General features: G+C 52.7%; 1 protein-coding gene across 2 annotated transcripts in view; it reads left to right on the forward strand.

Moving 5' to 3' along the window:
* Ranbp3 (RAN binding protein 3) overlaps positions 1 to 13,312 on the forward strand; it is a 35,970-nt gene that overhangs the window by 21,698 nt on the left and 960 nt on the right. For both annotated transcript variants that reach the window (XM_034497062.1, XM_034497060.2), the window contains 13 exons: positions 78 to 114; positions 194 to 265; positions 3,988 to 4,053; positions 4,405 to 4,497; positions 5,569 to 5,696; positions 7,916 to 8,029; positions 9,403 to 9,506; positions 9,709 to 9,784; positions 10,383 to 10,485; positions 10,705 to 10,814; positions 11,745 to 11,865; positions 12,593 to 12,735; positions 13,079 to 13,265. In XM_034497062.1, coding sequence (XP_034352953.1) covers positions 78 to 114; positions 194 to 265; positions 3,988 to 4,053; positions 4,405 to 4,497; positions 5,569 to 5,696; positions 7,916 to 8,029; positions 9,403 to 9,506; positions 9,709 to 9,784; positions 10,383 to 10,485; positions 10,705 to 10,814; positions 11,745 to 11,865; positions 12,593 to 12,735; positions 13,079 to 13,265 — 1,354 coding nt within the window. The remainder of the gene's footprint in view (positions 1 to 77; positions 115 to 193; positions 266 to 3,987; positions 4,054 to 4,404; positions 4,498 to 5,568; positions 5,697 to 7,915; positions 8,030 to 9,402; positions 9,507 to 9,708; positions 9,785 to 10,382; positions 10,486 to 10,704; positions 10,815 to 11,744; positions 11,866 to 12,592; positions 12,736 to 13,078; positions 13,266 to 13,312) is intronic.

Consider the following 13,312-nt stretch of genomic DNA (forward strand, 5'->3'; position numbering starts at 1 on the left):
CCCCTGGCAGGCACAGGGCCGTTGGGAGCACAAGTTTGGAACACTTGGGGCCTATCACAGCTCTGCTCTCATTGCAGAGATCTGCTGGCAGCTCCAGTCCCGAAGCCGGAGAAGGTAAGGAAGTCTTTAGAACATGAGCCAGATTCTGGAAGCAAACCTGAACACTACGTGACTCCACCCACTCTGTGTCTAGATTCTGACCATGAGGATGGGAACTACTGCCCTCCTGTCAAGCGTGAGCGGACATCCTCTCTAACGCACTCAGGTAAGCAACACCCTCCTGAGCCAGGTGGAGCCAGCCCCAATAGTGATACCTAGGCCCCCACCTAGGCTAAGGAAAGCTGACACATTTGCCCTCAGGTGGAGTTGGGAGGTTCCCTGTCAAGCCCTGTGGGTACATTACTGGTGAATCTGACTGTCTTTGCAAGGACGTGGTGTTGGTGTGAACTGGACAGACAGTATTCTCACCCACTAGGCACCGTGTACACACTTACGCCCAGCCAGGGGGCATTCATCTGTGTGCCCAGCTCGGGCAGTGTGGTTAGAGTGGGGGAGCACTGTTCACATGGATGCCAGCCTCCAGGCTTTAGTTAGTGCAGGAGTGAGGCTGGGTCTAGGCTGAGAGATTCTGAGGATGCTCAGTTAGAGGTAGGCACACATAGGTACCCTTCAGGTTAGGAGTGATGGCACTGAAGAGCAAGACCATACAGTATCCTGGCCTCTGCTGGCTCTGGCTCTGGTCTTGGTGGTCCATCCTGGGCAGCAGGTATCACTAATGCTTTGTCAAGGAGGTTTCCCTCCTTGTCTTCACTCCATGTCTAGGCATTGCAGTCCCTTTCACAGCTATACTCCACCTTGATTTAAAGGCCCCATGCCAGCTTGTGGGTGTGTAGAGGAGGCACAAGGGGTCCCCAGCCTTGTTGGCCTGCCCGCCTTTGCTCTGTGTGTGTCCGTAGCATGTTCGTGTGTGGGAACCAGAGCAAGGCCTCAGATCGTGTCCTTGATCATCCTCCCCATCCCCTCTCCCCTCTGCTTCTCTCTGTTTTGCTTTCTCGAGACAGGGCCTCTACCCAGACCAGAAGCTCACAGTTGGGTCTAGGCTGTCTGCCCAAGCAAGCTCAGGATCCATCCGATGCCTCTGTTGGTTTTTTATGTGAATACTTGAGATGTGAACTCAGGGCCTTAAACTTGCAGAGCAGGTGCTCTCCCTACTCAGCCATCTCCCCAGCCTGCTGTGATGATTTGGAGTCTGCAGGACTGAATTTCTCTGAGGACAGTCTTCAGGCCTGGGGCTATCTTTAGGGTGACTTGGTTTCTTAGGGCACAGTTTCTGTCCTGTCTCTGTTGTTCCCATCTATCCATCCTTCAATGTGTGTTTTCCCAGCATTGATATGCTCTGCTCTGTGTAGGAGGCTTTCCTTGTTTGCCCCACTACTCTTGTCCCACCAGTGACTCCCAGAGCCTTCCCTCCCTGCATCTTGTTCTCAGGTCTTTTAGTAGGGTAGATGTGAGTTCAGATCTCCTGACCTGATGGTTTCTGGGCTGTCACAAATCTGTGTTTGATGCTGGGATATTGACAATCTGAGGAGTGTTCCTGGTCATTTTCTGTTTTGTCCCCACAGGGAAATTGCTCACCATTCCATCTCAGTCCTGGAACCTTTCTTCTCTTTCGGAGTATAGCCTCTAAAACTAGGATCTTGATGCTCAGAGCACTCTCCTTGGCCTCTGCTGGCCCATAGGGTGTATCCCTGTTCTATAGAGCCAGCACTGGTAGGGTTCTTTAGTGCCCTAGCCCTTCTTCCTGACATTAAGAACCCTGGTTTCAGTCAGGTGAGGAGACACACATCTGTCATCTCAGTGCTTGGGAGGTGGAGGCGGGAAGATCAGGAGTTCAAAGTCACCTTTAGCTACACAGCGAGCTTGAGAAAGAAACCTGGCTCTACTCGTCATCCTCAGGTCATGCCATTCTGGCCAGCTATGTTCTTGCCCAGTGCCCAGTCATGCCAGCTACTGCTCTGGGAGCTTTGTCAGCCTCAGGCCAGCTCGGCTCATCTCTAGTGTATTCCCAATTAAGCAGGGAGTAATCTCCCCCTCACCCAATCATTCGTTCCCTTTCTGCCTCTTTGGTGGCATATACTCAGCAGCCAACTGTAGGCGGGTGAAGCCTGGGTTCCCTAGGTCCTGGGTTATGTCACATGCACTGTTAGCAAAGTGAGTCTTTACAAGATCTGAGAAGAGCCCAAGGTGTGTGTCTCTATGGATGGGGCTGGGGACAGAACTCTTAACCTTGGCTGCCCACTTAGTGTTAACAGGGAGGCTTGCCTTCTGTCTTGTCTGTCCCATCTGGTCACAGTAGGGCCCTGCTAGATTTCTGCATGCCATCACAATGGCTAGGCTTTGGGTCCCACATTGGTGCAGGTGAATGGCTACAGTCCCTGTGGCCAGCTGTGTTGTCCTCAAGTCTTTGATTTTTGGAGACAGGGTTTCTCTGTGTAGCCTTGGCTGTCTGGCCTCAAACTCACAGAGATCTACCTGCCTCTGCCTCCCAAGTGCTGGGATCAAAGGCATGCGCCACCACCACACGGCTTACCCTCAAATCTTAAAGGTTGTATTAGGGTTACTTCTGTAGAGAATGGGACCCTGACAGACCTCCTATGACCAAGACACAGGCGCCTAAAGCCAGCCTTTGGAGCCTCTGGTTATAGTTTATGAACTTGATCTTAGGTTTGAAAAGTGTGGTCCAGCACTACCCCCTGAAGGCACCTCTCTCCCACTCCATGGCTGACTCCAGTGGCTGCTTTGTCACATGCCTTGTGTGGTTAGTGGACTTAGCTCTTTATTCCCAGGGTTTGAGTGCTGCTCTGACTGGGTGTCCCCTGGGCTTTCCAGTGTGATCAGTTTCCTGTCGGAGCCCATGTGACAAGATGCTGGAGTGGCTTTAGTGCTGTCAACTACAAATAAACCCTGTCCCCATGAGCTAGCAGCCTCCTCCGTCCTCAGCTGTGGGCATCATGGATCTGCCTCCTGTCTCCCACTTGTGGATATTTCCTACCCACGGATCCTGCGCCATGGGAGCTTCTCTTCACTTAAGACTTTGCCTCTTGTATGTGTGTGTGCGTGCACGTGTTGGGGGGTGCTAGTGTGCTCACCTGTGCCTGTGCACGTGGTGCCCAGAGGTCAGTGCCAACGTTCATTACTCTGTCTTCCTTTCCGAGGCAAGGTCTCGCTGATTTGGCTGGGCCTGCTGGCCAGAGAGCTCCAGGACTGTGAGCACATGGTGCGTCTGCTGTGCTGTGCACTGGGGACTGGACTCGGGCTCATATGCTTGCACAGCAGGCCCTTTACCTGCCGAGCCAGCTCCTCGGCTCTGTGCTTGAGGGTTTTCTGCTGTTGACCTTTGCCCATGGGTTTTTTTATTCTTTGCTTCCATCAGGAGGGTTGTGCACATGGGAATGGGGTTTACTTCTGTCTGCTTGATGGCTGAACCACCGAGACTGTCTGTGACCTTTGCATTTTCTCACACCTTCCTCCTGTCCTGGATCACATTAGACTAGCTGTCTGTCACCAGGATGCAGACTCACACTAGGTTCCCAACTGTGCCTGCAGATCCAGCTCTACCTTCTAGCTAGCTCTTGTGAGTGGCCGGCAGAGCTGGCACTAAGTAACAGGCATGTCTTGGAGGCAGGTTCTACCTGGGACCTGTGGTCATTAGCGTACATGTCCTCTATTGTAGGCCTGCCCAGTAGTGCCATCACTCCCATTCCTGGGAGGAATGACCCAGGTCCTAGCAGTTATGTCATCCTGTCTCAGCATCTTCATCCTCCAGGTCCCCTGTGCTGGCCTTGCCACAGAACCATACTCTAACATGGACCTCCTACTTTCCTGTTGTAGCCTGGACCATTCTCTGGGGTCCTAGGCCCACTGTGCATCTGTTTTGCTGTGCTCCTGCCTCCATAGGCTGAGGTCAGCTGTGTCTTGTGCTTGCAGAGGAGAAGAGCAGCGGCTTCCGGCTGAAGCCCCCAACACTCATCCACGGTCAGGCACCCAGTGCAGGTGGGTGACATTTCCAGGCCTTTGCCTGGCTTCAGGACCTTTGCTGTAGGCCCCGTCTGGGACTGACATGGAGGCAGCCCTGGGAAATTGCTCAGACCTTTGGGAGGAGGATATTCCTCCCTGAGAACTCATGTAACCTTGTACCAGTCCTGGCCATTTTCCTTTGCATCATGCAAGATCTGGGAGGCACAGTGCAAAGGAAGACCTGGACCTTGACACAGGTCTCAGTGGCAGGTATTTGTCACTATAAAGTGTTGGTGTTGAGTATGGCCTCCCTTGCACAACCAACCACTGGAGCTGACGTGCTCTAGAGCAGCAGGGTCGAGGTTCCTAGAATCCACTGTGTTCCAGGTCTGCCCAGCCAGAAACCCAGGGAACAGCAGCGTGGTGTGCTCCGTCCAGCTGTGCTGCAGGCCCCACAGCCCAAGGTGCTGTCACAGACAGGTAAGGACCGAGTCATAGTCTGAAGTACAGAGGCAAGAGAACCCTTTGGTTTAGCCCCGTCCTGAGGGGACCCTCCATAGAAGAGTAGGGTACTACCAAGGTTTTCTGTGTCCCCAGGTCTCTGGTCAACTCCCCAAGCTACCCTGCAAGGGTTCCCATACAAAAGTTCCCAGCCTCGCTGCTGGGTTTTGGTCTTGTTACTCACAACTCAGAAGTAGCCCAGCCACCTGGGACCTGGTTAGTCTCATGCTGATTAATCACCCAAAATTTGTTTGGGTCCATTATTCAGAGTCCACCTGATAGAGCCATAGTATACTCAAAGATAGACCCTCAAAGATTACGGTTTATTTTGACTTGATTTGGGGGCCAGTAGGATGGGCCTGGCATGTTAGGGCAATTGTCAATTTTGTCCTGGTTTAGTTGGATTTTTGTGACTCAGGATCTCCCTGTGCAGCCAGCCTAGGCTCCTCTTGAACTCACTTTGTCTTCCTTCTCATGGGATAGTGGGCACACAGCACTGTTGCAGCTGCCTTCTGGCTTTGTGACTGTGAGGTACTGGAGGTTGGGTGCCGACCCCACACACAGGCCGGCCTCTCCTTTAATTGCATGGAGCAGTCTACGATAGGTTCTCTTTTGCTGCACATTTTCTGGGAGTCCTGCTTCTGAGCACACTGGAAGGCAGTGGTTGTTCACATCTTTGGGTGTGTGTCTTTGTGTAGTATTGAGGCTGAATCCCAGGCCTGAGCATCCTAAGCTGTACATCAACAGTGTCTTCTAGAATAAAGGCAGCAGCTTCTTATGTCTGAGTTGGGGGCTTTTGTTTGTTTTTAGTCTAAGAATATATGGCTTTTTTTTCTCCTTTTTTCTTTTTTAATGTAGCCCTGGTTGACCTTGAATTTGCTATCTAGATCTGTCTTGTAGTGATCCACCTGCCTCTGCCTCCCAAGTGTTGAGATTAAAAGCCCTCATTGCTGCACACCGCCCAGGATGAATGAACTTCAGAGTCTAGCAGCTTGGCTTGCTGCTGAAGGGTTGGGGGGCACCTGTCCATTCTCTCTTTCCCTTTTGCAGTACCCAGTAGTGGCACCAATGGGGTCAGTATGCCAGCAGACTGCACCGGGCCAGCCACGTCTGCCTCACCAGAAAACCTCACACAGAGGAGTCCTTCTGAGTCTGCCGAGGGGACACACACACTTGAGGTTGGTTGGTCATGGGGCTGGCCAGGGTGGGCTGCAGTGCTGGTCCTCCCTACACCACACCAGGAACTGAGAGCCTAGCTAGTGGAGACCTGGTTGGTTGATAGACTGTCAGTCACTGTCAGGATGGGTCCCACAGCCAGAGTCCGTGAACAACTTTTGTTACTATGTCTCCATGACAGGGTCCTGCCACTACCCCACAGAGTCACAGATGAACCCTCAGAATGACTGGTGCTGGGGCAGTCAGCCCTGAAAAGCTTGCTTAAGAAAGAAGAGGTGCTATCAGACCCCAGGATTAAGGATAGGGGCAGTATGCCAGCAGCAGCTGGATGAGAGGTTTAATAGGGACCCCACTTCCCAGGCTGTGTAATCACAGCCATAATGATGTATCTGTTCTCACCTAGAAAATACCCATCCCACCTCAGCACCCCGAATTGGGGCAGGAATAGCTTCCAGCCTGCGTCTTAAGAGTGTGTCTTGAGACTGAGAAGGGAAATCAGGTGCAGGGTTTCAGCCAGGCTATGTTGGCATCTAGCTCCACCACACAGCGTCTACTTGAGTCACACTTTGCAGTTTCTACACTTGCCTCCACAGTGCAACTCCTTCCATCCTTCAGCTTGGGACCCTCTGCTCCACCTCCTCACTAGCAGGCTGGGTTCTTAAGAGTCCAGCTTTAATCTAACTCTCAATTCTGTCTCTGTGGCACCCATTCGAGCCCAAGGTTGGACATTCCAGATGTAAGCCTCACTCCCAGGCTGTCCTAGAATGGACAGGATCACCATACTCATTATTTCTGATCATGTAGCAAGAGTAGGCAAGACCCTTACTTTTTTAGCTATTCCTGATTCACGATGCTGACACCTCGTAGCTGACCAGTAATGCTAAGCTTAGTGAAGATGGAGTGGGATTATGGCTAGGAGACAGAGCCACCTGGTGGCATACATGTCAGACAGGGGCTTCTGGAACTCTTTGAACCCTGAGTCTTGGATTCCCCATGCTGGTAGAAACCTTTGCAGAGCCGTGTCAGGCCAGGGGCTGGTTCTCAGTGGAGGACAGTGCACACGAGTCACAATGCCCATGTGGGCACAGGGCCATGAGAGTTAGAATGGAGCCAGATGTGGAGGGTGTCAAGCAACTAGAAACACTTAAACTTTTAACAGCCTAGGAGAGAACTCAGAACTGTCCCACCCTTCCCTACACTGCAAGTTGCTGTCACAGACGTACGTGTTGGAGCTTCTCTACCCCACCTTCCTTGTGCAGCTAGGATATTTTATTCAAAGTCTCTTTATCCTGGCCACATGGGTGATCGAGTCCCTGTACTCAGAAGAGTCACACTTGTGAGAAGAAAGCATTTAGAAGGGCCAGTGAGGGCTCAGTGAATTAAAAAATGCTTCTTTCCAAATCTGAGGACTTAGGTTGGATCCCAGGGATTCACATGGTGAATCCTTCAAACTAGTCCAGGGGGTGGTTCTTTGTTTTCTGTACATGCACACATTTGCATGTATATACACAGATAAGTGTAATTTAGGGGGAAACAAAAATGTAAGCATGTATAAAACACTAAGTACAGGAGGCTGTGAGGTAGACGTGAGAATGGCCTGTGGGGATCTCACATCTGTGACCAGTGCACCATTTCCTCTAGTGACTGTCATGGGCTCATCTGATCTGCCGCTGTGTCTGCCGTCAGCCGTTTGTAGTTTACATCCCGAGTGCTTATTCTCTTGTCTGATGGACCCTTGGTCCTGGGTCTGGGTCTGTTGGCACCAAAGTGTGTGATGTGCCCTGTTCCCTCTGGAGGTTCCAAGAACAGGTTCTTCTTGGAAGTGTCTTCTGAGTACTGGCAGACTTCTGTGATATTCACAGTCTGCCTCATCTCCACCTGGTACTTCTCTGGACCAAAAGCCAGTCTGCCTCTAAGAGGGATGCTCTTGGGTCTTGAGCTCTCCACGAGGCCATTCTACCTTGCCATCCAGCTGGAAACATCTCTTCCCTCAGCTCCACTGAGGCAAGGGACTGCTGGTGTTAACCAGCTGCTAGGCCTAGTATCATCTCAAACCCTCAGATCCCTGGGCCCACATCACAGGTCTGGGGTTCAGGCCTTCCTCTAATGGTGCCGACCCCAAGAGAGTCTGTCATAGCTTCCAGTAAAGTATGAGTGTGGCTTGTCCGACGCCAGGCTCCTGAGCACTCCGTTGTCATGTTGATATTTTTTTTTCTTATAGGAGAAGGTACCTCAGAAAACCCCACATGGTACCTCAGAGGAGGGGCATTGTGAAGAGGAGCAGGCGGCCCCACAGGCCTTTGTGTTTGGACAGAACTTGAGAGACAGAGTGAAGGTGTGTAGCCTGGTGGGTGCCGGGCGATGGAATAAGTGTGGCCTTGGATGCCTGTGACAGTCAAATATTCCCAGAAACAAACGTCCATTGCCAGGGCCCACGTCCCACTGAGAATCCCTCCCCTTTTTGGGATAGTGTCTCATGTGGCCCAAGCTAGCCTCAAATTCACTATGTAACCAAGGATGAACAGAACTCTTGATCCTCGAGTCTAGGGATTTCAGGTTACTTGAGAACATCTTTCTAATAGCTAAACTAAAATAATGATTGAGTGACTGGTTTCATGTGGGTTTTATTTTGAGATAGGATCTCATATAGTCCTGGCTGGCTTTGAACTCACTGTGTGGCTGTGGATGACTTTGGACTCCAGATCCTCCATCCTCAGCTTTCTGATGCTGGGTGTTAGGGTCCGAGTTGTCTATTACCAGACGTGACTTGTGTGGTGCTGGACTTGGAACCCAAAGCTCAAGCATGCTGGGTGAGCCTCAAGTATACAAATTCTTGTGCTGTGAGCTGGGGCCTTGGCTCAAACAGCCCCTCCCCCAGCCGCAGCAGCCAGGGCTACAAGTGCCAGCCACCACAGAGTCATCAGCACATCAGGTCGGTCCTGAACCTGAGTCAGATGCCTGCAGTATTTGAGAATATGGGCTGGGGCTGGAGAGATGGCTCAGAGGTTAGGAGCACTGACTGCTCTGCCAGAGGTCCTGAGTTCAATTCCCAGCAACCACATGATGGCTCACAACCATCTATAATAGGATTTGATGCCCTCTTCTGGTGTCTGAAGGTGTCTTCAGACACCTACAGTGTATTCATATGCATAAAATAAATAGAGACAGAGACAGAATATATGAATGAATATGGTCTGGGCGGTCTAGACACCCAGCTTCTCCTTTTCCAGCTTCAGGCTGCCAGGAACCCCCTTAGACAGAGTCAGGGCCTCTTTTTGCTTATGAGTGCCACCAAGATAGTGGAGCAGCAGACATGGAGGGGACTGGGGTGCTGCTCAGCACTCTGCAGAGCCCAGGACGCCCTCAGAGTGATCCAGCCTTTACCTGTAGATCCTCTTGCCTTGGCCTCCTGAAGTGCTGTGATGTCAGGTGTGTGGGCCCACACTAGACTCTTGTCTCTTTGAAACAAGGTCTTACTGTGCAGCCCAGGCTAGCCTGATCTCACAGAGAGTGAGTTCTGTCTCTCAGTGTTGAGATTAAAGGCATGTACCACCATGTCCAGCTTGTCTTTGTGTCTTAACTGCTGTATCAAGTGCAGCCATACTGGTGGCAGCTTCACCCCATATTGCAGTCCATTTACACAACTAATCTTGGTAAGCACTTGTCAGACAGGTCACATGAGTGACCTGCTTCCCTGTGTCGCTGCAGTTAATGAATGAGAATGCCAGTGTGGCAGATGTGGACAGTGCCACACATCTCAGCTCAGAGACGCCCACTGCAACCAACTACTTCCTGCAGTACATCAGTTCCAGGTGAGTGCACTGTGCTGTGCAGGTGGGGTCTCCTATACCACCAGGACCCTCCATCTGCAGAAGCAGAGGGGTTTCTGGGGAGCCAGCCTGTGTGCTGGTATGCTAGGAGGGAGGCAGACTCGCTGTGGTGTGTGGTTCCCCTTTACTGCATGTGCCTCTGGGGTGCACCTCGCGCCACACTGATGGTGCCACTCCTCTCCAGCGCAGACAACTCGACTCACAGTGCTGACACTTCCACCAAGTTTGTGTTTGGCCAGAACATGAGTGAGCGCGTCTTGGTGAGTAGCCCCGGCGCAGTGACCTCGTGCCTGTTCCCACTCGCCACACAGCATGTGGCTGGCATGCTGTCTCCTGTCCAGTCAGATAGGACACTCAGGTGCAGGAATGAGAGACAGACTAGCTCCACTCATTAAAGGCTTTCTCACAGAGCTGTCAGGGCTGACATCACCCTTCCTGTCTTTATTGTCCACTGACATAGGCTTTCCTGTGGCCTAAGCCAGTTGTGGCACTCAAAGCTACACCACTTAGTCAGATGCCCTGTGTCTCTGTCCATGGAGCCAGCTATGGCTGCCACATCTGCAGTCAGGCAGCCCGGAGAGCAGGCATGTGTGCATTCTCTTAGCCATGCTGCAGCTTCTTCCTGTTGGTCTGCTACAGGGTGGCTTCTCAGAACTACCCAAGATTGCTACACACAGGTGGCAGTCTTGTGGCCTTGAGAGGCTGGGCCTGACTGGGAATGGAATGGCTGTTGAGGATAGGCCCTGCAGGGCACAGGAGTCAGGCCTCCAGGAAGTGCTGAGCGGCCATCCCTGCTGGGCCTCTCGCTCTGTCCTCAGCACCCACAGCAGCTCCGCACTGGCACGCTTGTTTCCTCAGAGCCCCCCAAAGCTGAACGAAGCCAATTCAGACACCAGCAGGGAGACTACACATGCCCAGTCAGGGTCTGAGTCATCATCCCAGGAGGCCGCCCCCAAGAAAGGTAGGAACAGCCCTGCATGCACCCCAGGGGAGACTCCTGATTTCCAGCTAGGGACAGCCGTGCCTGTAATAGACCTTAGAGATTGGCCTGAGGTGTCCATTATGGGTAGTGGGTGGCCATGCTCTGCTGACCATAACAGGGCTCCCCAGGTCCCCGGGGGATCAGGCCTGCCCTGCTGATTTGTGCTTTCTTTTTTCTTGGTTCCCCACTGCTGTGCAGAGTCCCTAGCTGAGTCAGCTGCTGCCTATACCAAGGCTACAGCATGGACGTGTTTGTTGGAGAAGGTGGAGGTCATTACGGGGGAGGAGGCAGAGAGCAATGTGCTGCAGGTGAGACCAAACACAGGGGATACTAAGGCAGGGGGACTGTCAGGAATTAAGGCCAGACTCTGCTATATAGCAAGACCCTGTTTTCAACATAATGAAGCTAGGTGTGTTGGTGCACACCTTTAACCCCAGAAATGGGAGACAAAGGCATGCAGATCTCTGTGAATTTGAAGCCAGCCTGATCTACAGAGTTCTAGGCCAGTGAGGAACTTTTTTGTCTAGAGGAAACAAAACAACAACCAAAAAGTGTGTCGCACAACCACTGTCACAACTTACCCCCTGAATAAGGCCCTGCCTCAATAAACTAGCACTCCAGTACCTACAAGGCTTCATCATATCCAACTTCCCAGTGTTGGAAATGTCTTATTATGGTATTCCATGAAGTTTTATGTCTGTTATTGTCACTGGGCATAGTGTCCTTAAGTCTCTGCTGAGGCATGTGAGCATGGCGTCTGTTCCTAGCTGAGGAATACTCTAAAGGGAATGCCTGGTGTCTGTGAGCTGAGACTTGGCCTCTGTCTGCTTCCAGATTCTTTTAAGCTGTGTGACACGTGCTTGCTTTCTGGGTGGGCAGTGGGAGGGACTGCAAGGCCGTTAGCTGCCAGCACTATGGTGTGTTCTCCAGAGTCACCCTTGTTTACATACTTGGGCTGGGTGAATGGCTCCAGGTAGAGCCTAGTGTGCAGGAGCCCTGGGCTCCACTCCCAGCACCACAGAAACTAAAACCTACAATAGATGACTGGGACAAAGACAGCAACAAAGGTGGCCACTGTCCTCAGTGTCCTGGCCTTAGTCTATGGACCTAGTATGCAGGTGGGGTAGTCAGACAAACCAGCCTCACTGGTAACTCTGAGCTTGAAGTGGGACCCGTGCTTTGTGGGGTGCAGAGGGCATGGGTACCCCCAACCTAGTCACTGACCCCATGTGTTACAGATCCAGTGTAAGCTGTTTGTGTTTGACAAGACCTCACAGTCATGGGTGGAGCGTGGACGGGGACTTCTCAGGCTCAATGACATGGCGTCAACCGATGATGGCACATTACAGTCCCGGCTAGGTGAGCTCTGGGGAAGGACAGACCCTCCCAGAGGTGGGCTTGGGTCACAACCAAAGGCAGAGGGATCGGTGAGCCCCGCACCTGCTCACTCTGGCCTGGGCCTGCTGCCCTCCACACTGGTTTCCCGATCAAGTGTCTTTAGTGTTGTTTTTGTACAGCTTGGAAGGAGGTGGGGGCAGGAGGAGTGTCAGCCTGGGCTTCGGAGCTGTCCCTCCTGTTTGACAGGGGGACTTCATGTGAAAATGGTCTTTTGTAGCCCAGGCTGTCCTAGTCCACTATGAGCCTGCCATGTCCTTCCCATTTGGTTACATTCCCCTTAAAAGTTAAGCCCAGAAGTTGGGAAGCTGAGGCAGGAGGACTGATAAGAGTTTAAGGCAGCCCAGGCTGCTGAGATCCTACCTCAGTAAAGAGAAGTGAGAAAAGAGAAAGTTAAATGTCAGCAGCACTGGCTGAGGGCGCCTGTGTGGCCTCCTCCCTGTGGACAGACAGAGGAGCTGTGGGTCTCCTATCCATAGCAGACGGCAAACCAGGGGCAGGTTAGGACTTGCCTCATGCATGTGATAGCCCCAGGCTTGGTCCTTAGGTGGGATGGAGCAGTCTCCATCTCAGTGAACCCTACCTGCCCTGTTGCAGGCTAGCCTCTTCCCCAAGGGCATATCTCCCCTGCCCCTTGCAGACGTGGGCTGCAGGTTGGGGCAGGTGTCGCTAAGCAGCTCCCTTGCTGCAGTGATGCGGACCCAGGGCAGCCTGCGGCTCATCCTGAACACGAAGCTGTGGGCACAGATGCAGATGGATAAGGCCAGTGAAAAGAGCATCCGCATCACGGCCACAGATGCCGAGGACCAGGGCGTCAAGGTTTTCCTGATCTCGGTGAGCTTGAGGGAAGACGGGGGTGGCATACTGGCTCAGCGCTGAAGACTGCTGATGTCTTCAGTGGGCAGGCCAGGACACAAACCTCCCCTGGGTAGTTCCTGATAGCTGTGCACACACCCTGCTGTCCTCTCTAATTAGACATCATGTGTGGAGGGTTAACAGACCCCAGACCTCGTCGTCCTACCTAATTCTCCAAAGGGTATCTTGTTGGTAGTCTCTTGTCAGAGAAGTCAGCTGACCAGGTCACTGTGGCCTAGTGACAGGCCAGGGCCTACATGTGTGGACACTGCCCAGTGTGGCTGGTAGCTACACACTGCCACTTCACACCCTGCCTCCGCAGGCCAGCTCCAAAGACACAGGCCAACTATATGCTGCACTGCACCACCGCATCCTGGCTCTGCGTAGCCGGGCTGAACAGGAACAGGAGGCCAAGGTGCCTCCACCTGAGCCAGGAGCCACCCGGGCCACCGAGGAGGAAGACAGTGATGAGGATGCTGTGCTGGCTCCCTCAGGTGTCACAGGGGCCGGTGAGCACCATGGGACCAGTGGGCGGGACCCCAGCTGGTCTTGCTGA

This window comes from Arvicanthis niloticus, chromosome 3 (assembly GCF_011762505.2).
Source record: "Arvicanthis niloticus isolate mArvNil1 chromosome 3, mArvNil1.pat.X, whole genome shotgun sequence".
NCBI lineage: Eukaryota > Metazoa > Chordata > Mammalia > Rodentia > Muridae > Arvicanthis > Arvicanthis niloticus.